The sequence below is a fragment of the Triticum urartu genome, chromosome 1 (assembly GCF_003073215.2).
Source record: "Triticum urartu cultivar G1812 chromosome 1, Tu2.1, whole genome shotgun sequence".
In the NCBI taxonomy this organism is placed as follows: domain Eukaryota; kingdom Viridiplantae; phylum Streptophyta; class Magnoliopsida; order Poales; family Poaceae; genus Triticum; species Triticum urartu.
In genome coordinates this window covers 18,941,613-18,965,488 of record NC_053022.1, presented here as the reverse complement: position 1 = coordinate 18,965,488, position 23,876 = coordinate 18,941,613, and the positions used below count along the sequence as shown (strand labels likewise).

Sequence of the window (23,876 nt, the reverse complement as noted above, 5' to 3'; positions counted from 1 at the left end):
ATAAATAAAATATATAGACCATATTAATTCCTAAGGTTACTCCGCATAAGCACTGAAGAAAACTTAACGGCTGTCACCGTAAATAAATAAATAAATACGATACCTCTCTGAAAGAAAAGATTATATACATGGATATGCAACTCTTAATTTTTTTGAAAAGTCATTGCCAGATGTAGGTGCAACAACGTTGTTGTCAGCGCCGTACCAGCAGCTATCATGAATGGTCCCAGAAAAACGAAAATTTTAAATGCTATACTTCCAAAACTGAACATCAACGGTTGCTAGCCACGTTGCCTAACAAGGCATTGTCGGGCGACCGAGACACACGGGGTCTCATGTTCGAACCTCAGCCATGTCTTTCTTTTTTTCCGTTTGTATTTCTCTCTTCCCTACTGACAGGTGGGACCCATCATCTGCCGAGCTGAGAGCAACCAGAAGAAACCAAACCGTAAGTGTGCTTAAATGGGGGTATAAACTGAGAATTTTCATCTGTTGTAAACCAAAAACTTAAGGGTAAAAAGTGGAATTAAATCTAGATTTTATCACATGGCAGATGTGGTTAGCAATCTTCGGATTATTCAAAAAGTAGATTTAATTGAGTTAAAAAAAGTAGATTTAATCTTCGGATTATCTTTCCTTGGAAGGTGAAGTTGTCATTGTGCGTCTTTGCACAATAGCAATTCTTAAGGTTGCTCTGCATAAGCACTAAAGAAAACTTAATGACTGTCACTGTAAATAAATAAATAAAAACAATACCCCTCTGAAAGAAAAGGATTGTATCTATGGATATGCTACTCTAGAATTTCTGAAAAGTCATTGCCACATTTAGGTGCAACGACGTTGTCAGCACCATACCAGTGGCTACAGTGAATGGTCCAGAGAAAAACAAAAATATTTAAGTGCTACTTCATTGTTAGTGTTGACGTATAATGTACTGCCTAGAGGTCTTGAGTTCAAGACTCGGCTGGCGCAATTAAATTGCAGTCCACTTTCGGTCCATGTTTAGGCCCGAGGGAGCCACACGTGAGGGGGAGTGTTGACGTATAATGTGTTGCCTAGTCTCTTACATAAGATCGGTCTTTTGGTTGCATTGGCTAGAGCATGCACTTCTATAGTTAGTACCTACGTGTTTGCAGATTCCATCAAACTTGTATCAGCCTAGCTTCCTCCAAGCAAAGCCATGGCCTTCATACATGCTATTCATATGAATCCAAGGCACGACGAAACAAGCTATGCACGCAACTCCAGTTTTCAGGTGGTATCTTATCTTTTCTCTCGATTAATTGGGTGATCCTGAATTTCTGATGACATTTTCTTTGACATTTCGCTTCCAAATTTGAACTTGTTCTTGAGATATACAGCTTATATCACTTAGAATTCAAAGGAGAAGAGCAACCCTAGATAAGAAATCCATGCAAAGAAGAAGAAGAAAAAAAACCTAGATAAGAAATCGGGATGGATATGATTGGGTAAACTATTTGTTGTATGTGGTACGTGGATCTTTGGGTCTCGGGTGCCAATGCAACCGAATTGTTTTTTCTTTTCCCGCAAAATTAGTCAAAAATTGCTGAAACTTCAATGCTATAGTGTTATACTTGTGTGAAAAGTTTTGCGAACAAATGACTTTCATGGTATTCTAGGTGAATTATTTTTGACACTGTATAAAGATTACTATTCACACTTTTTTGAACTCGGGATTTGTTTGTTTTTTTGTCCCAGAGTCCATGGAAGTCACTCCTTTACGGAACGTTTATATGAGTATAACACTAGATAAAGTTTGTTTCCAAAATGATTCGGGATGTTTTGACATTTATTACAATTTCTAAATGATTATTTTCAAATCAGGTGCAATGGGACCCGAGCCGGGTATTTCCGCTGTATGTGTCATTTTGCAGCTCATTGCATTTGTTACTGGATACTAGACTCTTTCCCTCTCTGCATCGTGAGTGAATTAAACAACATGAAAGGAGAAAAGAAATGTCTTGAAGACGAAACAAATTCGTTTCTTGATAGTACTTATGTGCTGATGAAGAGTAAGTCATTAGAAACTACTATGGAGAATTTGGAAATTGCAGATAAAAGGAATATGCAACCTACTGAGCGAAGGAGCTAATTAGCACACCATTTAACAGAAATGTTAGACTAGGTTTTCTAAAGGACCACAGCCTGATTGCAGAATGCTGAGAAGAAGAGGATGAAGCCTCTGATAGACGCGGCCATCACTGATTTATGCAACAACACCAACACCTTGTTGCATGGAAAGATGATGATGGTGGATGTGGGCTACTCCTCTGGCCCCAATGCAGTTGCACTGAGATCAACTGCCATTGACGCCATCCACAGCCACTGCCTTCAGATAAACCAACCACCACCGGAAGTGTGTGTGCTACTAAACGACTTGCCTGACAACGACTTCAACACGGTGGTGAAGAGCTTGGTCACGCTCCGTCAAAGCAAGAAGGCTATTGTTGTGACTGGTGTCGCACCGGGGTTGTTTTACGAGCGGCTGCTCACTAGTAACTCCTTGCATCTTGTCTGCTCGTCCAACAGGTTGTTTTGGCTCTCAAAGGTGTGGGCTCGATAAACTGATCCAATTGAATTAGTTGTGGGTATAGTAAGCAAAATCTTACCTTTACAGGCTCCCGAAGATCTAACAAGGAACCACATCCCAGTATCCGACATTGATGAACATGCTAGGCGTGAAAGGCTCCCTATGGTCCGCGAGGCCTATGCACAACAATTCAGGAAAGATCTCTCACTTTTCTTGGAGCTGAGAGCCAAGGAATTGGTCTCAGGAGGCCAAATGGTTATTTCCCTGGTAGGGACGCGTTCTAACGCAATTGCCTCCAAATTCATTCTTTTCCCGGGAATTGTAGTTTAGATCCTAAGTGTCCTGGTCATAGAGGTACATTTCTAGCATAACACTTTTTTCTCTTGCGATCCAGCGTGCCATTATCTCACCGCATGGTCTATGATATGATTGGCAGGGTGTGATCGACAAAGCAAAGTTTGATTCTTTCTATGTGCCGTTGTATGGACCTTCCAACGAAGAGCTAAGGGAGATCATCGAGGCAGGAGGCTCTTTTGCGATTAGGGAGATGCGGGTGCACGACCCTAGAACAGACATGACCGCCACAATGAGCACCCCAACCAGGTTTGTGAACAATCTAAGAGCCTTATTTGAGACAATAATAGTCTAGCATTTCGGAAAGGTTATGGATGAATTTGCGATGGCTGCGGAGCTGTATTGGAGCCTAGATGAGAGCTTGCAAGAGGAGCGTGCCAGAACATCTCGAACTATGCTGGCTGTATCCCTCGCAAAGGCATGATGATGAGGCATAGGTGCCTGAAATACATTTGGTGAGATCGTACTATTGCTTACTTTGAGGCCCACTTAGTTGTAGCAGGCCATACATCACACAATGATATATAGTTCACACAACTAAGTGGACCACCATGCAAAAGTCAGGTCTGTTCGCACTGGACCATCATCGTTCTCGTCTCTTCAGCTCCGTGACTGCTTCACTTCCCCAAATCCCGACTCCTGAACAGCGCCACCCCTCGCATGCCTGATGCCTCTCCGATTACAAGGACACGGCCGTGATACCTAGGCGTGAATTCACTCCCCAATGGTCCTCTCCTTCCTTTCTCAACGATCTGGTCACTCCCCATCAACTGGAGTTGGAGAGATCAAGATGGTATGTGTTCTTGCTTCCCGTAACCTCGTTCCTCCATTCAAAGATTCACTGGTAATTAGCCCTGCCCTCCATCAGTCACGATTCCACATTGCACATTGTTCTGCTCTTCATTGGATCCAGATGTAAGAGATTACTCATGCAAGAGATTAGAAGAGAAAGGGTAAATTTTATTCACTTCATGGTGGTGTCGTCTTATTCGTGTTAATTCTGGCTGCTGCGGCCTGTGGATCAAGCCACCTACATCCGCACTAATCCGTTTCCAAGTTCTTCTGCTCCTGTATTAACGATTTTTATGCAGCTTATTTAGTGACATGTCTCCAAGAAAGTACTCCCTCCGTAAACTAAAGTGATCTAAACGCTCTTATATTAATTTATAGAGTGAGTATTTCTCTTGGTAGTGATTAAAGGAAGGGAGAAAAATGGATAGATGAACTTGTAGAATCCCAGAAAGGATCAATTGCTTAGTTTTCCTTTTTTTGGCAGGTAATGGCTAAGTTTTCCAAAAGTAGTAATTCTTTGCACTTGACTGTAATAAATATTGAAGAACAAAAACTGACAATATTTATGCTACTGCTGATGATACCAACGAGGGTGATAATAGTTGTAGTAAACAATTAAAAAAACCTAGCTCATTCACCAAACTCAGAAATACTGCGTGTCAATGAACAACAATCATTCATTGTTTGTTTTGTTTTGCAGAAAAAATATATCTCCATTGTAACAAATTAGAAAATTGAGCTGCTCTGGAGCTATATTGTTCCATCAATGTACACTATGTACTGGATATTTACTTTGCTTCTAATTTTAAAAATAAATAAAAAAATGAGCTTTTGTGTGTCAAGAAGGGCCCCATGTTCTTGTCTTGCCCCTGGGCCCCGTTTATATGTGGACTGGCCCTGGATTAAAGTAATTATGTCCCTAATGACCCTAAGTAAAGGTAGTTTTATTGTAAAAGTTAATCATGCATTAGAGACAGTGACAATTCGAAGAGCTCGTTATGTTTTGGAACAAAAGGGAGTGCTAGTTTTTTTCTTAACGGTTATTTCGTGTCTTCTTCGTCAATTCTTAACCCTAGTTCCTTCAACACTATGTTCATGAACATGGTAAAGGCACACAGAAATCCTTGGTTAACAAAATGCTAGCTGTAGATTAATCATAGAAAATTATGCAGCAAATAGGTACCTATATATGCATGACTTTGATCAACATTCGCCCTTGCGCTTCTTCCGTATAGTACTCCCTCCGTCCTAAAATAAGTGTCTCAATCTTAATACAACTTTATACTAATGTTAGTACAAAGTTAAGACACTTATTTTGGGATGGAGGGAGTAGCTGGCAAGCCAGTAGAGTGGGAGTGATTTTGCTTTGTGATCCAGAAGAAACGAAGGCATGATCATCTACCTCTTCTTCAGTAACCCAATTGATAGCTTAAAATCACCCTCTGGTTGGGAAACCCAGTTACAGATGTGCGCAAGCTAGAACCGGAGCCTTGAACAAAATGAATGTCCAGTTTATTGCATTAGCCGTAATACCCCTGTGAAATGATCGAGGAGACAGGGAAGCGGTTGGCCGATTATGCACACGTGTTCAAGGTACCTTTTCAGTACCAGGGGGCATTGCCGCTTCAATATGGGAGATCATTAAAATTGAGGATCTGAACATTAACGAGGACAAAATTCAGATAATCAACTACATGTTTCGGATGAAGAATCACAGTCATGAAACCGAAGCCGTAAATAGTGCAAGGGATAAGGTGCTGAAAACTAGGAGGAGAATGAACCCAAGAATTTTTATTTCTGGCAGGCTACGCAGTCCTCCTTTCTTCATACAACAGTTCAAGGAGGTTATGTTCCATTACACTTCAATGTTTGACATGCTTGATGCAAATGTTCCACGGGATAATAACGATACAAAGATGATTGAGAGGATCCTATTCGGGCAGGAGGCACTTAACATCATAGCATGTGAGAGTGCGGAAAGAACTGAGAGGCCAGGAAGTTAAAGGCAGTGGCAAGCAAGGTGCCTCAAGGCTGTGTTCCAGCCGCTTCCTGTCAATCCAGCCATCTTAAAGAACATAGTATAAATGAAGAACTCACTTTCTCACAAGGAATTCTTTGCTGTTGAAGATTGCGATTGGCTGCTATAAGGATGGAAGGGGGGGGGGGTACTTTATGCTATATCTTAATGGAAAGCTAATGAAACATATGATGATAAGTAAGACTCAAACAGTTTTACAAGTGAATTTGGTGTTCTTTTAAACGAATATTAACTATGTGTACTTGGTCATTGTTTTGTGTAGTGTACAAAAATGTGACTGTAAATACTCTGCTTCTGTAGTTCTTTTTAATTTCTGATGAACAAACTGTATTGGGCCTTCAAGACTCAAAGATGGCAATGGGGACGAAACTCGTCGGGCTTTGCTTGCCCGTCCCAGTAACAAAAATCCAAGCCCGTTCCCGTCCCATCCCCATACAAGGGAATAGATTTTTGCCATCCCCGTCACCGACATTTTTTTTGTACGGCGGAACCCGTCCCCACGAGCGATAAGCAAAACTAGCAGCAACATTCCAGCAAAAAATCATTTTTCGGGGTCTTTTTGGGCTAGGCCTAGGGTTTAGATGAGGCAGGTGGGCAATTAGAAGTGTAATTTTCGAGGGAGAGAGGCGGGATAATAGGGTTTTGGCCAGCCCATGTCTATTTTTTTAGCCCATATGTCATATGTTTCACGGGTTTGGCGGGTTTCAGGTATGGAGTACTCGAACGGGTTTGCACCCGCAAAACCTGATGGGTTTTAAGGTTTACCCAACAGCAGCCCCATGGGAATAGAAAGTAGCCCATCCCCATACCCTAATAATAAGGTAAAAACCCACGGGTATGCGGGTTTCAGGCCCTGGCCATCTTGATTGAAGACATGAGATTGGTGGAAATACAATGCCTAGACACTGGTTTTGCTGTAAAGTGGATTATCGCGCTGAATATATCTCAAAACTGGCCATATGTAAGATCAGAGGATTGTCATTTCTGATTTGAAGACGGCAATTGGACTTAATCTAAACAGGAATCCAATAAAATGCATTAATGTTCACATACTCCCTCCATTTTTGTATACAAGGCCTCTTCATTTTTCGTGTCAAACTTTGACTTATAATTTTGGTCAACAAAATATGAGTTATATGCCATCAAAAATATATCATCAAAAAGTTTTTTGAGAAGTGCATCCAATGGCATACTTTTCATGGCATATAACTCACATTTGGTTGATAAAATTAATGATCAAAGTTAGACATAAAAATATGAAGTGGTCTTGTGTACAGAAATGGAGGGAGTATTATTACTCTCTCCATATCACAACTAGGTGGGTGACGTCTCGTCCATGTCTCCATATAATTTTGATCATTCCGACTGAAAATTTAAAAATCATATGCACATATTCTTCTCAAAAATGATGTGGACAACATTATGGGGTGAGCTCCTAGTTCCCCGAGGGGACAACCAAATCACTAGGGTCTAGGGTCACAGAGACACGGGGAACAAGAGACGGGGGAGGGAGGGACCTTGGAGGCGGGCGCATATGGTGGGGTGGAGGCCGAGGTCGGCGAAGGAGCAGGAGGAGGAGTGCCCCTCCTCGTCGTCTTCCTTGGCATACACCTTCGCATTCACCACCGCCGCCGACCTGCCGAGCTTTCTCTCGGCCGCCATGGAGAGGTCGCGGACGAGAGGAAGGAAGAGAAGGAGAGGGGTCTGTTTCCGCCTTCATAGAGCGTTTACGTACTTGATGAAGTGTTGAGTTGTGTTTTAACTGGGCCCTGGGCTATGTCATGTTGGGCCCACCTGTTCAAAACTCTATCCCTAATAAAACTCCATGAAAAGAGAGTACCACCCCTAAAAAAGGAAAGTACCACAACATTTTAATGAACAAAAGTGTGTGGGCCTCCAAGAGTCAAGGGTTCAAATATAGTTCCTGAATGATGAGGCGGAAAGAGGGTGGTCTTTGTAAACTTAAATGATTCCTAAACTCAGAGACACAAACATGGATTAAATAAGGCAAAAGCTTACTGTTAAGGGAAGATATGAGATTGTGTGTGTGTGTGTGCGTGTGTGTGTGTGTGTGTGTGTGAGAGAGAGAGAGAGAGAGAGAGAGAGAGAGAGAGAGATGTCGATGTGGACGATTCTTCATTTCCATTTTGGTCTGATATAGATGTTCCTGTCTAGAGGATGTTGCTTCATCGATGCGAAGAAGCAGATTATGAAATGGATGTCAATACACATCGTAAGGAAGAAAAAGTATTTGATGGAACACCTAAGTTTGATTGAGGAGCGGAATCAACTATTGATGGACGACATGCCTTTTTTGTTTAATCATCCCGAATGAGGGTTGAAATGCAATGGTACATATTCAATCAAGCAAGATTAAATTCTGATTTAGATGAAGCAAACAAAAATCCATAATAGGAAAGAAAAAAGAGAAATGCAAGGCTATGTATTGAATCAAGCAAAATGAAATCTACATATGAATAAAAAATCCAGAATAGAGAAAGAATCAAATTGAAGGCTATGTATTCAATGAAGCAAAATTAATCTATATACAGGGGAGAAGGAGGAGCTGTATCTTGCTGTCGATCTTGGGATTAGAAAGAGTTTGCGCGTATGCAAATTTGGAGACGTCGCTTGTTCGTTCGACCACGTCAGTCACGTTAGGACGCGTTCTGTTTTATCCCTAAAATTAGAATGACTGTCAGATATGACAGTTGTTTCTTACATGTCTGGCGCGTAGCCAGGCCTAGGATTAATCGAGAGGGTGACTGTTGCAATCTGGAGCATCCTCTGTCACGATCATCATGGCTATTGTTGGGAACAAAAGACTTACGTAGTTTACATCAACACCACAGTCCACAGACAACCGTCCTCTCCCTCCCTCCTCAAAGATTCTAATCTGATCGTGCTGCTACTTAATATAATTTGAGCGGGGAGTAGTAACCGTTTTAGACTCGAGAAGAAAAGATCCCGAAAACTAAGCGGACATGACCCAAATGCTCCAGAAGTAAGTTCAATCCATCATTATCGCACCATATCGGCAATTTTGTTTATTTCCTGATATCAAGTAAATTTTTTTTTTGTCTGGTAGCATTTGGAAAGAGTTCACCGTAATTACTCCGGGACTACCGAGCGAGCTGCGATTTGTACACCCGAAAGTAAGTACTACTACCTAGTTCTACGCATCTACCATTGATTCTAGCTAGTTTCATCAATACCATTTAGCATGCTTGCTTAATTATCAGTTTGATTGACCTCTATTTTTCATAAAGTGTTCGTGGCAGGAATCCGGGAATGATTTTTGTGGATACTACATTTGCGAGTTCATCTACAACACGACGTCCTCTAAGCGGGGCTACTCTGAAAAACAATTTGAAGTGCGTAAAGCAAAAATATTCACAATTTTATTTTATTACCATCATTTGTGTTGAGTTTCATTCATATACATGTATTGACTCTCTTCTTCAATTTAGATGTGGCTGATGCGGGATGAACTCCTACCACAAGATCACATACGGGCAATTCAAGAGGAATTGGCGGGATTCTTTCTTGACCACGTCATCAGTAAAGCCGGAGAATACCATGTGGAATTTGACATTAGATGTTAGGGATTGTAAGAGATCTTATATATTGTATATATGTAGCTAGTAGCGTCGGATAGATATACGAAAACTTGTTGTTCGACCAATCTCTCGGAGAAAGAAAAGCCGATCACTTCTCTCTGTATATGTTCATGACGATCTTGTGTACTTAATGGTTCCTTCATTTGCTTACTAGCTAGCGTGTCGAGTTCTCTTTATACGTATAGTAGCTAGCGTCGACCAAGCACGGAGAAAGAGAGGACACTTCTCTCTATTAGGTAGCAAACACAATATGAAACCCCTAAATTAATCCTCCAAAACCCCCTAACCCCCCCCCCCTAAAAAAAAAAAACCCCCAGCTCCAGAGCTGCTGACACGTGGATGTCTTTTGATCCCGGTTGGTGCTACCAACCGGGACTAAAGGCCCTCCTGCCTGGACTCGCCGCAGCGGCCACGTGGAGCACCTTCTGTCCTGATTCGTAAGCTAACCGGGACTAAAAGTTTTGGGCTTTAGTCCCGACCCTTTAGTCCCGGTTCCAGAACCGGGACTCATGGGCCTCTGGAACCGGGACAAATGAGCCGTTTTCCACTAGTGGTATTCATGTCAAACAAATAAAATATATAATTGTGTGTATTCATGTCAAACAGATAAAATATAGTGCCTATTCATGTCAAAATCATGGGATGCAACCGTATGGTCGTTAATTCCAACAATATGGAAGTAATTGACATAATGAAGAATGGAGGACATTCAACAGGAGCGACGACGGCGGTGTTTGATGATTGTTATTTTATGGCGTGCGATTTTCCACTTATTAGATTTGAACATTGTAATAGGGAAGTGGGTGATTCTTTTGTTTTTTTAAACAAAACATCCCCTTTATTTATTAGAAATAATGATTACATCGTCAGTAAGGAGATTTACAATATCATTCATAGGCTCCTCAGACCAATCCCTAGTCTCAGAAAATTTCAAAATATAGTGCGTATTCATGTCAAACAAATAAAATATATAATTGTTAAGGTTACTCTGCATAAGCACTGAAGAAAACTTAACGACTGTCACTGTAAAACAATAAAATAAATAAGAAACGATACCTCTCTGGAAGAAAAGATTACATGTATGGATATGCAACTCTAAAATTTCTGAAAAGTCATTGCCAGATGTAGGTGCAGCAACGTTGTGAGCACCATACAAGCAGCTATCGTGAATGGTCCCAGAAAAACGAAATATTTAAATGCTATACTTCCAAAACTGAACATCAATCTCTAACAAGGCATAGTCAGCCGACGGAGACACACGGTGTCTCATGTTTGACCCTCAGCCAGCCATGTCTTTCTTTTTTCCATTCGTATTTCTCTCTTCCTTACTGACAGGTGGGACCCATTATCTGACAAGGTGAGAGCAACCAGAAGAAACCAAACAGTAAAAGTGTGCTTAAATGGAGGTATAAACTGAGAGTTTTCCTCCATCGTAAACCAAAAACTTAAGGGTAAAAAGTGGAATTAAATCTAGATTTTATCACATAGCAGACGTGCGTGGTTAATTAGCAATCTCTGGATTATTCAAAAAGTAGATTTAATTGAGTTAATAAAAAGTAGACTTAATTCCCACATATGTACTCTAGCTAGGCATGGCTTATTATATTTCCTTGGAAGGTGTAGCAATTCTTAAGGTCACTCTGCATATGCACTGAAGAAAACTTGACAACTGTCACTGTAAGCAAACAAATAAATAAATAAATAAAAACAATACCTCTCTGAAAGAAAAGATTGTATCTATGGATATGCTGCTACTCTAGAATTTCTGATAGCCATTGCCAGATTTAGGTGCAATGACGTTGACAACACCATACCAGTGGCTACTGTGAATGGTCCCAGAAAAACAAAATTATTGACCCGCAAAAAAAATTTATTTAAGTGCTACTTCATTGTTAGTACACACGTGTTGCAGATTCCATCAAACTTGTATCAGCCTAGCTTCGTCCAAGCAAAGCCATGGCCTTCATACAGGCTATTCATATGAATCCAGGACAAGGCGAAACAAGCTATGCACGCAACTCCAGTTTTCAGGTGGCATCTTACCTTCTCTATCGATTAATTGGGTGATTCCGATGACATTTTCTTTGACATTTTGCTTCCAAAACTGAACTTGTTCATGATATATACAGCTTATATTACTTAGAATTCAAAGGAGAAGAGCACCCCTAGATAAGAAATCCATGCAAAAAAGAACAAGAAAAAGAAACCTAGATAAGAAATCAGGATGGATATGATTGGGTAAACTATTGGTTGTATGTGGCACGTGGATCTTTGGGTCTCAGGTGCCAATGCAACCAAATTGTTTTTTCTTTTCCGACAAAATTAGTCAAAAATTGCTGAAACTTCTTGGAAACAAGAAGGCTATAGTGTTATACTCGTGTGAAAAGTTTTGCGAACAAATGACTTCCATGGTATTCTAGGTGAATTATTTCTTGCCACTGTATAGAGATTACTATTCACACTTCTTTGAACTCGCGATTTGTTTTTTTATGTCCTAGAGTCCACCGAAGTCACTCCTTCATGGAACTTTTATACGAGTATAACACTAGATCAAGTTTGTTTCCAAAATGTTTCAGGATGTTTTGACATCTATTACAATTTCTAAATGATTGTTTTCAAATCAGTTTCAATGGGACCGGAGACCCATTCGGTATTTCCGCTGTATGTCCTTTTGCAGCTCGTTGCATTTGTTATTGGATAGTAAACTCTTTCCCTCTCTGCATCATGAGTGAATTAAACAACATGAAAGGAGAAAAGAAATGTCTTCACGACAAAACAAATTTGTTTCTTGATAGTACTTGTGTGCTGATGAAAAGTCATTGGAAACTAGTACTATGGAGAATTTTGAAATTGCAGATAAAAGGAATATGCAATCTACTGAGCGAAGGAGCTAATTAGCACACCATTTAACAAAAATGTTAGACTAGGTTTTCTAAAGGACCACAGCCTGATTGCAGAATGCTGGGCAGAAGAGGATGAAGCCTCTAATAGAGGCGGCCATCACTGACTTATGCAGCAACACCAACACCTTGTTGCATGGAAAGATGATGATCATGGACGCGGGCTGCTCCTCTGGCCCAAATGTGCTAGCACTCATATCACCTGCCATCGACGCCATCCACAACCACTGCCTTCAGATAAACCAGCCACCGCCAGAAGTGTGTGTGCTATTAAACGACTTGCCTGACAACGACTTCAACACGGTGGTGAAGAGCTTGGTCACGCTCCGTCAAAGCAAGAAGACTATTGTTGTGACTGGTGTTGCGCCGGGGTCGTTTTACGAGCGACTGTTCACTAGTGACTCCTTGCATCTTGTCTGCTCGTCCAACAGCTTGCATTGGCTCTCAAAGGTGTGAGCTCGATAAATTGATCCAATTGAATTAATTGTGGGTATTGTAAGCAAAATCTTACCTTTACACAGGCTCCTGAAGATCTAATAAGGAACCACATCCCAGCATTCGACATTGATGAACATGCTAGGCGTGAAAGGCTCCCTATGGTCCGCGAGGCCTATGCACAACAATTCAGGAAAGATTTCTCACTTTTCTTGGAGCTGAGAGCCAAGGAATTGGTCTCAGGAGGCCGAATGGTTATTTCCCTGGTAGGGACGCGTTCTAACGCAATTGCCTCCAAATTCATTCTTTTCCCGGGAATTGTAGCTCAGATCCTAAGTGTCCTGGTCGCAGAGGTACATTTCTAGCATAACACCTTTTTCTCTTGCGATCCAGCATGCCATTATCTCAACGCATGGTCTATGATATGATTGGCAGGGTGTGATCGACAAAGCAAAGTTTGATTCTTTCTATGTGCCGTTGTATGGACCTTTCAGCGAAGAGCTGAGGGAGATCATCGAGGCAGAAGGCTCTTTTTCGATCAGGGAGATGCGGGTGCACGACCCTAGAACAGACATGACCACCACCCTGAGCACCCCAGCCAGGTTTGTGAACAATCTAAGAGCCTTATTTGAGCCGATAATAGTCCAGCATTTCGGAAAGGTTATGGATGAATTTGCGATGGCCGCGGAGCTGTATTGGAGCCTAGATGCGAGCTTGCAAGAGGAGCGTGCCAGAACATCTCGAACTATGCTGGCTGTATCCCTCACAAAGGCATGATGATGGGGCATAAGTGCCTGAACATACATTTGGTGAGATCGTACTATTGCTTACTTTGAGGCAACACCATGTGCCCACTTAGTTGTGTGAACTATATATCATTGTGTGATGTATGGCCTGCAAAAATCCGCCTGGCATTTGTGTTACATATTTGTTTTGGTGCAGCCGGAAGATCAAAGTAATTATGTCTCTAATGACCCTAGGTAAAAGTAGTTTTATTGTAAAAAGTTAATCATGCATTAGAGACAGTGAAAATTCAAAGAGATCATTATGTTTTGGAACAAAAGGGATTGCTAGTTTTTTTTTCTTAATGGGTATTTTGTGTCTTTCTTCATCAATTCTTAACCCTAGTTCCTTCGACACTATATTCATGAACATGGTAAAGGCACACAGAAATCCTTGGTTAACACAATGCTAGCTGTAGATTAATCACACAAAATTATGCAGTAAATAGGTTACCTATATATGCATGACTTTGATCAACATTCGCCCTTGCGCTTCTTCTTATAGTAGCTGGCAAGCCAGTAGAGTGGGAGTGATTTGGCTGTGTGATCCAGAAGAAACTTAGGCATGATCATCTACCTCTTCTTCAGTAACCCAGTTGATGGCTTAAAATCACCCTCTGGTTGGGAAACCCAGTTACAGATGTGCGCAAGCTAGAGCCGGAGAACAAAATGAATGCCCCGCTTGAGAGAATCTGCTTTCCACCAATTGTTACGGAGAAGAAAGGAGCCAGAGAACCAAGCTTCTTGATCAGATGGCTGACAGTTGGGAGTGTGAACATTTCAATATCTAACCAGATGTGATGGATACAAGGAGAAGGACGAATTGAAACAGAGCGTTTTGCTGGGACTTCGTGATTTAACAGCCAGTGCTCCAAGCTCTTCCGAAAATCAGGTTCAACTTGCTAGGATACTGGGATCTGATTCCATTGTCAGCCAGAACAAAACATAGAAACAGGGAACCAAAGTATACTGGCTACATATTTAGTATTAAGAAGATCACCAGGTAATCTAAGAAAAAAGAACTTGATAAAGGGACAAGTCAATTCTTCAGTTCATTCAGCACAGAAGGATATTCAAACAAGTACTAGTAGACATTTCATGCAACCATGAAACAAGCTTCTTGATCATAACTTGTATGCATCAAAAAGAAAATATAGCCGGATCATAGTGGACCCAGCCGGTCACAGCAAAGAGAAAACATGGCTGGCAGTCTAAAGGGGAACACAATCTGGACCTGAGCCTAACCATGGTAAATCTTTCTTCTGCTCGTCACTACAAGTTCCATTTCCCATCATATATTAAGGTCGACCATCACATGAAGCTTTGATTCATTAACATAGTTAGCAGTTAAAGTGAAATGATTTATTTAATTCCAAATGATGCAACTGGTGGTCAGAAGAAAACCACCTGTTGGCCAGTGAACTCCTAAAGAATATAAGACAACACTCCTCTGCAGATGGTGATTGTACTCATAGACTGGCATTTTACTTGGCGGATGGTCTCAAGGCATGCTTGGCTGGTATGGAGAGGCGAACAAGTACTGCATACTGGTTAGGGGGTTACAGCCTTTTTCTTGCATCTTGCCCTTTCAACATGGCGTCATACTACTTTGCCAACCAAATTATTCTTGATGTCTCACAAAGGCAACCAAGGGTGCACACCGTCGATTTTGGCATTGGCTTCGGCATCCAGTGGCCATTAATGATTCAGAGGTTTGGATAGAAACAAGAGGGAGCCCCTAAGCTTCGGATCACAGGTATAGACGTTCCCCAGCCAGGTTTACACCCCTGTGGAATGATCGAGGAGACAGGGAAGTGGTTGGCTGATTATGCACACATGTTGAAGGTGCCTTTTCAGTACCAGGGGGCATTGCCGCTTCAAGATGGGAGATCATTAAATTGAGGATCTGAACATTGACGAGGACGAAATTCAGATAATCAACTGCATGTTCCGGATGAAGAATCACAGTCACGAAACCGAAGCCGTAAATAGTGCAAGGGATAAGGTGCTGAAAATTATGAGGAGGATGAACCCAAGAATTTTTATCTCTGGCACCGTGAATTGGCTACGCGGTTCTCCCTTCTTCATACAACGGTTCAAGGAGGTTATGTTCCATTACACTTCAATGTTTGACATGCTTGATGCAAATGTTCCACGGGACAATAAAGAAACAAAGATGATTGAGAGGATCCTATTCGGGCAGGAGCCACTTAACATCATAGCATGTGAGAGTGCGGAAAGAACCGAGAGGCCAGGAAGTTAAAGGCAGTGGCAAGCAAGGTGCCTCAAGGCTGTGTTCCAGCCGCTTCCTGTCGATCCAGCCATCTTAAAGAACATAGTATAAATGAAGAACTCACTTTCTATAAGGAATTCTTTGCTGTTGAAGATTGCGATTGGCTGCTATAAGGATGGAAAGGGGGAGTACTTTATGCTATATCTAAATGGAAACCTAATGAAACATATGATGATAAGTAAGATTCGAACAGTTTTACAAGTGAATCTGGTGTTCTTCTAAACGAATATTAACTATGTGTACTTGGTCATTGTTTTGTGTAGTGTACAAAAAGGTGACTATAAAATACTTTGCTTCTGTAGTTCCTTTTAATTTGTGATGAACAAACTGTATTGGGCCTTCAACACTCAAATATGACAACGGGGACGAAACCCGTCGGGCTTTGCTTGCCTGTCCCCGTAACAAAAATCCAAGTCCGTCCCCGTCCCATCCCCGTACAAGGGGATAGTTTTTTGCCATCACCGGCCCCGTCGGGTTTTTTGTACCCGGGCGGAACCCGTCCCCGTGAGCGATAAGCAAAACTAGCAGCAACATTCCAGCAAAAAAACATTTTTCGGGGTCTTTTTGGGCTAGGCCTAGGGTTTACATGAGGCGGGCGGGCAATTAGCAGTATAATTTTCGAGGGAGAGGGGCGGGATAATAGGGTTTTGGCCAGCCCATGTCTATTTCTAGCCCATATGTCATTTGTTTCATAGGTTTGACGAGTTTCAGGTATGGAGTACTGGAACGGGTTTGCACCCGCAAAACCTGATGGGTTTTAAAGTTTACTCAACAGCAACCCCATACATGGGGATAGAAACTAGCCCATCCCCGTACCCTAATAATAAGGTAAAAACCCGCGGGGATGCGGGATTCAGGCCCTGTGGCCATCTTGATTGAAGACATGAGATTGGTAGACATACCATGCCTAGACACTGGATTTGCTGTAAAGTGGATCATTGCGCTGAATATCTCTCAAAACTGGCCATATGGAAGATCAGAGGATTGCCATTTCTGATTTGAAGACGGCAATTGGACTTAATCTAAATAGGAATCCAATAGAATGCACTAATGTTCACATACTCCTTTCATTTTTGTATACAAAGCCTCTTCGTTTGTCGTGTCAAACTTTGACTTATAATTTTGGTCAACAAAATATGAGTTATATGCCATAAAAAAATATATCATCAAAAAGTTCTTTCAAAAGTGCATCCAATGGCATACTTTTCGTGGCTAACTCACATTTGGTGGATAAAATTAATGGTCAAAGTTAGACATAAAAATATGAAGTGGTCTTGTGTACTGAAGTGGAGGGAGAATTATTACGCTCTCCATATCACAACTAGGTGGGTGACGTCCCGCACATGTCTCCATATAATTTTGATCATTCCAATTGGAAATTTAAAAATCATATGCACAGATTCTTCTCAAAAAAGATGTGGACAACATTATGGGATGAGCTCCTAGTTTCCCGAGGGGACAACCAAATCACTAGGGTCTAGGGTCACAGAGACACGAGGAACAGGAGACGAGGGAGGGAGGGACCTTGGAGGCGGGCACAGATGGTGGGGTGGAGGCCGAGGTCGGCGAAGGAGCGCGAGGAGAAGTGCCCCTCCTCATCGTCTTCCTTGGCCTACGCCTTCGCATTCGCCGCCGCTGCCGCCGGCGACCTGCCGAGCTTCCTCTCGGCCGCCATGGAGAGGTCGCGGAGGACAGGAGGGAAGAGAAGGAGAGGGATCTGTTTCCACCTTCGTAAAGCGTTTATGTTTTTTTAGGGATTCGTAGAGCGTTTTAACTGGGCCTGGGCCTTGGGCTATGTCATGCTGGGCCCACCTGTTCAAAACTCTATCCCTAAAAAATTAAAACTCCACCAAAAGAGAGTACCACCCCTAAAAAAAGAAAAGTACCACAACGTTTTAATATAAAAAAAGAGGGTGTGAGCCTCCAAAAGTGAAGGGTTCAAATATAGTTCGTGAATGATGAGGCGGAAAGAGGGTGGTTTTTGTAAACTTAAATGATTCCTAAACTCAGAGACATAAACATGGATTAATCAAGGAAAAGGCTTACTGTTAAGGGAAGATATTGTTAAGATTAAGATTAATTACAAATGTAATTAGAGGAAATCTCCCCTTGCCCAACCGTCGTGCGGTTGCCTCCCGCACAGACGCATCTGGTCTGGAACCGATATCTTGTCCGAACCGTCGTATCCCTCCAGACCATATAAATGGCATCCTGTAACCATCGATGAGATCAATCAATCACTTAGATTCAAAACACGTTATCACCACACTCGTAACCGAGAGCACCAGGCCTCAAAACTTGCCGCACGACCGCGCATCGTGCCCTCGTCTCCGGCCGCCCGCGCCGTGGCCGTTCGGGGCCGCGTAGGTGCTGCGCCCCGCCCGAGCCAGGCCGTGGCCGGCTCCGCCTGGCCATGCCGCGCGTCGCGCCATCGCCTTCTGGCCGCGCCGGCCGCCGCCCTCCGCGCCGCGCCCCAGACCACGGCCTCCGCGCTGCAACGCGCCCCCGCGCCCGGCCGCCCGGCTGCGCGCCCTCCTGCCCGTGGCCGCTGCCTGGCCGCGCCGCGCTCCCGCGCTCTGTCGTGCCCTCGCGCGCACCTGTCCCGCCAACGCGGGCTGGAGCACTCTCGCGGAGAGGCTTTACGGCCGCACCATGGCCGCCATCGACCGCCGTGCCGGGACTTGAGCATTGGCCAGCCGGACGAGGTCGTCATAATCGACGACGACGACGAGGCCGCGGCGGTGGACCAGGAAATCAAGGGCACTACCGAACGTGGCCATGTGCGCTCTGCCTTACGTGGCCAGGCCATGTACATGCTGCAGGGAATCACCAGCAGCCCGTGTATTTGTTTATTGTCTACTAGTTGCTTGATCGTTTCACTGGTACTAATACTAGTTCACTTATTAGCAACAGTGGTTCTAGCAGTGATCCATTCCTGTTTTAGACTAAATTCTCTAGAATATGTTTTTTGTGATTGAGATTAAGTTTTCTCGCACAACAATATAAATTTGCGATTGAGAATTATTATTTTCTCGCAAAACAATCTCATTGCGATTGAGATCAATTTTCTCTCGCAAATTATTAATTCACCTCGCTGAATTATCTTGCAACTTGATACAAGATCATCTCATTTTAATTTGAGGTCTATACAATTCAAGTTTTTCACTTGAACATCAAGTATTATTATTCACTACATCAGTAGTGTTTTTCTGTTGAGTACTGAGATGTATTCCAGATCTTAAGTTGATGTAATACATTTCCACGTTTATCACGTGTTGAGATTAATTACGTTCATGTCCATTTGCAATAGAGATTTTTAATCTCTTGCAAAGATAAATTCAGTACCTCTGCAGTACTATTTCTCCGTTGAGTACGATGTATTTCGGAATATATCTATGATGTATTTATTTCCATGTTAAACCCATGTCGAGATTAATACGTCTATTTGCAATTGAAATTTTCAATTTCTTGCAAATACAGATGCAACAATCAAAGTGATTTCGTCAAATTGATGCTTGAGATCACAAGGTAGTCATATGGATCTACTGCCTACACAGATTATTGATGACTACTGATAAAGCATACATTTTATCGTTTTCGACATTATGATTGCTTTACAAAGTGCTCTCCCACACATTTTACTAAGTCATGACATAAGGCACTACGAGTGAGTATCTACTGATTTCATCAGATTATACTCCCTAGTGCTATGAGATCTACTTCATTTTGAAGATTATCTTCAAGATGTCATACTTGGCAATTTGAGATTCACACTAATGGTTTCAAGATAACTTCTTGAAATACCTATTGATTTTGCTAAGTTCATTACAACATCAACCATGATGGTCCTCAATTTACCGACCATAAATTGATTATCTCTGGTTCACCCATAGCGGTAACATATGGCTATAGAATTTAAGGCATTCGCCCTCAATGGCCACCACTACCTATCTGGGCCATGGACATCATGATCGCTCTTGTGTCTCGTGGGATAATTTGTGCAATCCAGGTATCACTTTTGGTTAGCATCACACTGCTAACAGAAAAATGTTGTCTTATACACTATAAGGCATTAGATTCAGATCTCAGCATCTGATTATTCTGTATCAGCAATTCCTGGGATACAATGAACTCAAGGGCAAAGGTTTGAATCTCACTTCAACCTTCAACCCGACATCACCAGTGATGACGGGATCCTATGGGCACGGAGAATGTGATGGTTGAATATGCCTCAACCGACATGTTTGGAGACTATGAATAGTCTTTCAATCTCCTGAGTGGTCAATATTATTACTACCCATTTTATGATGTTGTAACAACAACATATTGTTGTCATCATATATTGTATATCATAATATATTGTATCAGCACTTTGGTACAAATACATTTGTATGTATTCTATATATCTGACAGTGATTTTCATATTGAGAATCTTCATGTCTGTATATAGATTTCCACGGGAGTCAATTTGATGAAAAATGATGTGCCTTGTGGACATATGAACCACAAACTCTATACTTAGGGAAGTCCAATGTTTCCACTCTCATTGAGAGAAAGGGGATGTTTTAAAATCGCTATACGCGATGAGGTATTTGTTGGCTCAACTCAAGTCATATTTACTATCCCTGTGGGTACTCGAGTAACATCGGGATGCTTTATTGCTTCCCAGGTTTAACACGTACCCTACTAAACTATAGAGGTATCCGTCAAAATAGTTTCCATAGCGAAACTTATGATGACAACAAAGAGAAATAACTTCTCTTTACCATATGCAACGGATATGGCAAGCACATTCTCTATGTATCATCCGGGTTGTACTACACATACTACAAAACCCGTAGCACATGTTGCGTGCGAGATAGCTTTCCAGAGTGTCTTTTGCATGACAAACTTGGCATTCTAGCTTTGGTCATCATTGACATTGGGTTGAAATCGAAACTATGAGCAATTCCAATGGTTTATGATTATTATGATGCTAAATTCTAATAATATTTGGATTTTGTGTGCACTACATGTGACACAGGGAGGCAAATTTTAAGGCTCGCACACCTTAAAGTGTATGCTGAACCACTCAGACTCCTTGAATGCATCAAGTCGAGGTAAGTGGCTCTTCCCAACCATTGAGTAGACTGTTCAGGTATTCCATGGTTCTAAAAGACATATCTACATGATCGTCTTAAGTGTGTGCTTTATTCACACGAAACCATTGGCTCATTATCCTGACATCGATTTCAAGCAAATCGAATGGATATCATTGCAAAATTCTCCTTGAGTGCCTTCTCTATGGCCCTCGGATTGAAGTTTAGCAATTTGTCCTGATGTTTAGACTCAAAATGGTTTGGTAGAATCCCATCCGAAGAATTGAGCTCATTACATGATCTTTACTTTGAAATTGCAACTTACCAACTTTATGTTGGAGTCATGCAGTCTTACACGCTCATGACCAAACTGCATAATGTTATTCCCCTCTATCTTTGATACGTGGAAATCTACCAAGTATTTCCCATTTGTAGTAATTCGGTTGCATACCGATATCACCGCCCGGCATACATCATTGGCCCTCAACATATAGTTGGGATCTATGTGAGGAATAACTGTATCTCTGTCAATACTTCAAGCCCCTCCATGGGGAGTTATTCAATGCCAGTATGCTGATTCAATGAGGAACATTTCCAGGCATTAGGGGGAGATTTCAAGTGCCATAAAGAATGCCAAGAAATAGTGGAATGTTCAACACATTTCTGCCTCAAATCCACGTACTCAAAGATCCGAACCATGCGTTCAGAAGATTTGCAACACAATGCAAATAACCTGCCAGATTTATTTACTGACTATAAAGGTGTCACACAATCCTACTATCCTGCAAAAGTACGCCTGAAAGAGTGGAGGTACCAACAAAATCCACTCCACTCCCCGTTTAAAGCAACAGGGGGAGATGTATGGCAGAAGTACACATCAGGATTCAGCTTCTCACAAGCAAGGATATCAAAGCCTGTGAATCAGTAAATGCAAGTCAACTTCACGTTGACAGACACCTAATGGGTAGTATACACCCAGTGGACGGGAAACCGCCACCAACCCAGGTCATAGTGCACACAATGACCGGGACATCAGAATACCCGACTCAATCGCATTGGGAAATCGCGAGCAGTCACCATGGGTAACGATATTTCCATCAACTATATATTGATATATAGATTCTGGAGAAACATATAATCGGAAGTCTACAAATGTCGACATACATTTCTTAACTAGATTGCAAAAACCTTTCAAGTGATTCAGATTCAAAGACCATGGCCATGGCAAAGTGTGAACAACACTCGGACTGAACTCAAGCAAAGGGTATAATCTAGGTAGAAATGATCTTACTCAATAATGGAAAGGTATTCATAAGCAATACCTACACCAGTTTTCTTCTAGAAACAGAATTGAGAACAACAAGGTGGTGAAATATAGAGCAAGTATTGTAGCACAAGGGTTCACGCAGATACCCAACTATTCTCCAGAGGTGGAATCTTTTTCTGATAACTTATATCATTGGCAGCACAAAATCATCTATCTTTGCAGTTGATAGATGTAGTGATTACAAATCCATGTGGATCACTAGATTCAGACATATATGATTGATTCTCGATGGAATCTCAATTCTGAATCGAAATACAAAATGCAACATGCATTGTGTAAAGTCAGTAAGTCACCATACGATTTATTCTTGTCGGTACATATGGTACAACCGACGTAGTGAGTTCCTTATGCACAAGGCTTACTCCTATAATGATGATTATCCATGTTTGTGTGTCTACAATGACAACACATATAATCATCTAAATGACGGAGTTTAAAATGAAGGATTTGGGTAAACCAAAACACCGCTCGTTACTGCAACTTGAGCACCTTCATTCAGACATTATGGTACACCATGTTGTCTATATCCATATTATATTGGAGAAACTCATTATGGACAAATCTTATCCATCCATAACTCTCATGGTAGTTCATTCTCTAGACGTAAGAGAAAGATCTATTTAGACCAAGAGATGATGGAAATGAGATATTGGGACTAAACGTTCCATAATGCCATTGGATCCACCAAACACAATTGGTTGGTACTCAAGAATATCTTTCGATATCTCCAAGGCATCAAACATCTTGTCCTGGTTTTCCAGTTTCACAGAAATGTGAACACCGATATCATTGGATACATCGATTAGATCCCTAATATGACAGATCGTAGACAAGTTTAGTGTTCCTACTAGGTGTGGTAGCCCCTCATGAAGAGTCTTTGAAACAGACCTCATGGCTACATCCACCAACCATTATCTCAACGATAATGTTTCTTGTGTTATCCGGATGCAAACAGGTTACATAATAAGCAATATCGCTATATTGCATATCTTGCAAGTCAAACCATATGACTGATTTGTTCACGAAGTCTCTACCAACTTCTACATTCCAGATATATGTTCTTGGAATTGGTGTGTGACGGCTTCGAAATTTGCAAGAATCAGGGGGAGTATCTTCCTGAATTGTTCCTGTTCAATGCATCATATTATACTCTTTTTCCCTTCATGAGTTTATTATACATGTTCTCATAAAGTTTTTTAATGAGGTAATATCAACACAAGATCATGTGCCCTACTTTCTCTTTTCCCCATAGGTTTTTTTTAGGAAAGTATATGCAGCATATTATTGTCCTCTAAACTCTATGAGTTTTCTCGTATTGAGTTAAAAGAGACAATAACCATTATATGTTGCATCCTTTTCTTCTTCTTTTCCATTGGGTTTGAAGAAGTTTTAACAACATATCCTACACTACTCCTCATATTTTTCCCACGGGGTTTTTGGAGGAGACTTAATCAAGATGATGGATTCTTATGACAAGCGGTGATTAGGAGGAGTCCCTTCTTGAGATATCCTTATTTTATGACATCATGTTATGCTATCTCTTTGTGAGTTTATGTTCCAAGTTCTCATCAAGTTTTCATGAAAAACTTTTTGGAGAAGAATCTTTTAAGATGATAGCCCTACCTGGAAGATTGTGAGACAATTCTACATGGTCAAGCGTAGATTAGGGGGAGTGTTAAGATTAATTACAAATGTAATTAGGGGAA

At 41.6% G+C, this 23,876-nt stretch overlaps 1 protein-coding gene and 2 pseudogenes across 1 annotated transcript; all 3 read left to right on the top strand.

Annotated features, from left to right (window-relative positions):
- The first annotated feature begins 1,132 nt into the window (after positions 1-1,132).
- LOC125541778 lies at positions 1,133-4,114 on the top strand (annotated as a pseudogene).
- Positions 4,115-11,231: 7,117 nt separating this feature from the next.
- On the top strand, positions 11,232-13,778 carry LOC125543497 (probable jasmonic acid carboxyl methyltransferase 1). Its single transcript, XM_048706870.1, has 4 exons — positions 11,232-11,386; positions 12,313-12,705; positions 12,777-13,043; positions 13,126-13,778. Exons 1-4 carry the CDS (start codon positions 11,312-11,314, stop codon positions 13,465-13,467), a joined length of 1,077 nt encoding a protein of 358 aa, XP_048562827.1. The 5' UTR covers positions 11,232-11,311; the 3' UTR covers positions 13,468-13,778.
- A 940-nt stretch (positions 13,779-14,718) lies between these two features.
- On the top strand, positions 14,719-15,998 carry LOC125532577 (annotated as a pseudogene).
- Positions 15,999-23,876: the final 7,878 nt, after the last annotated feature.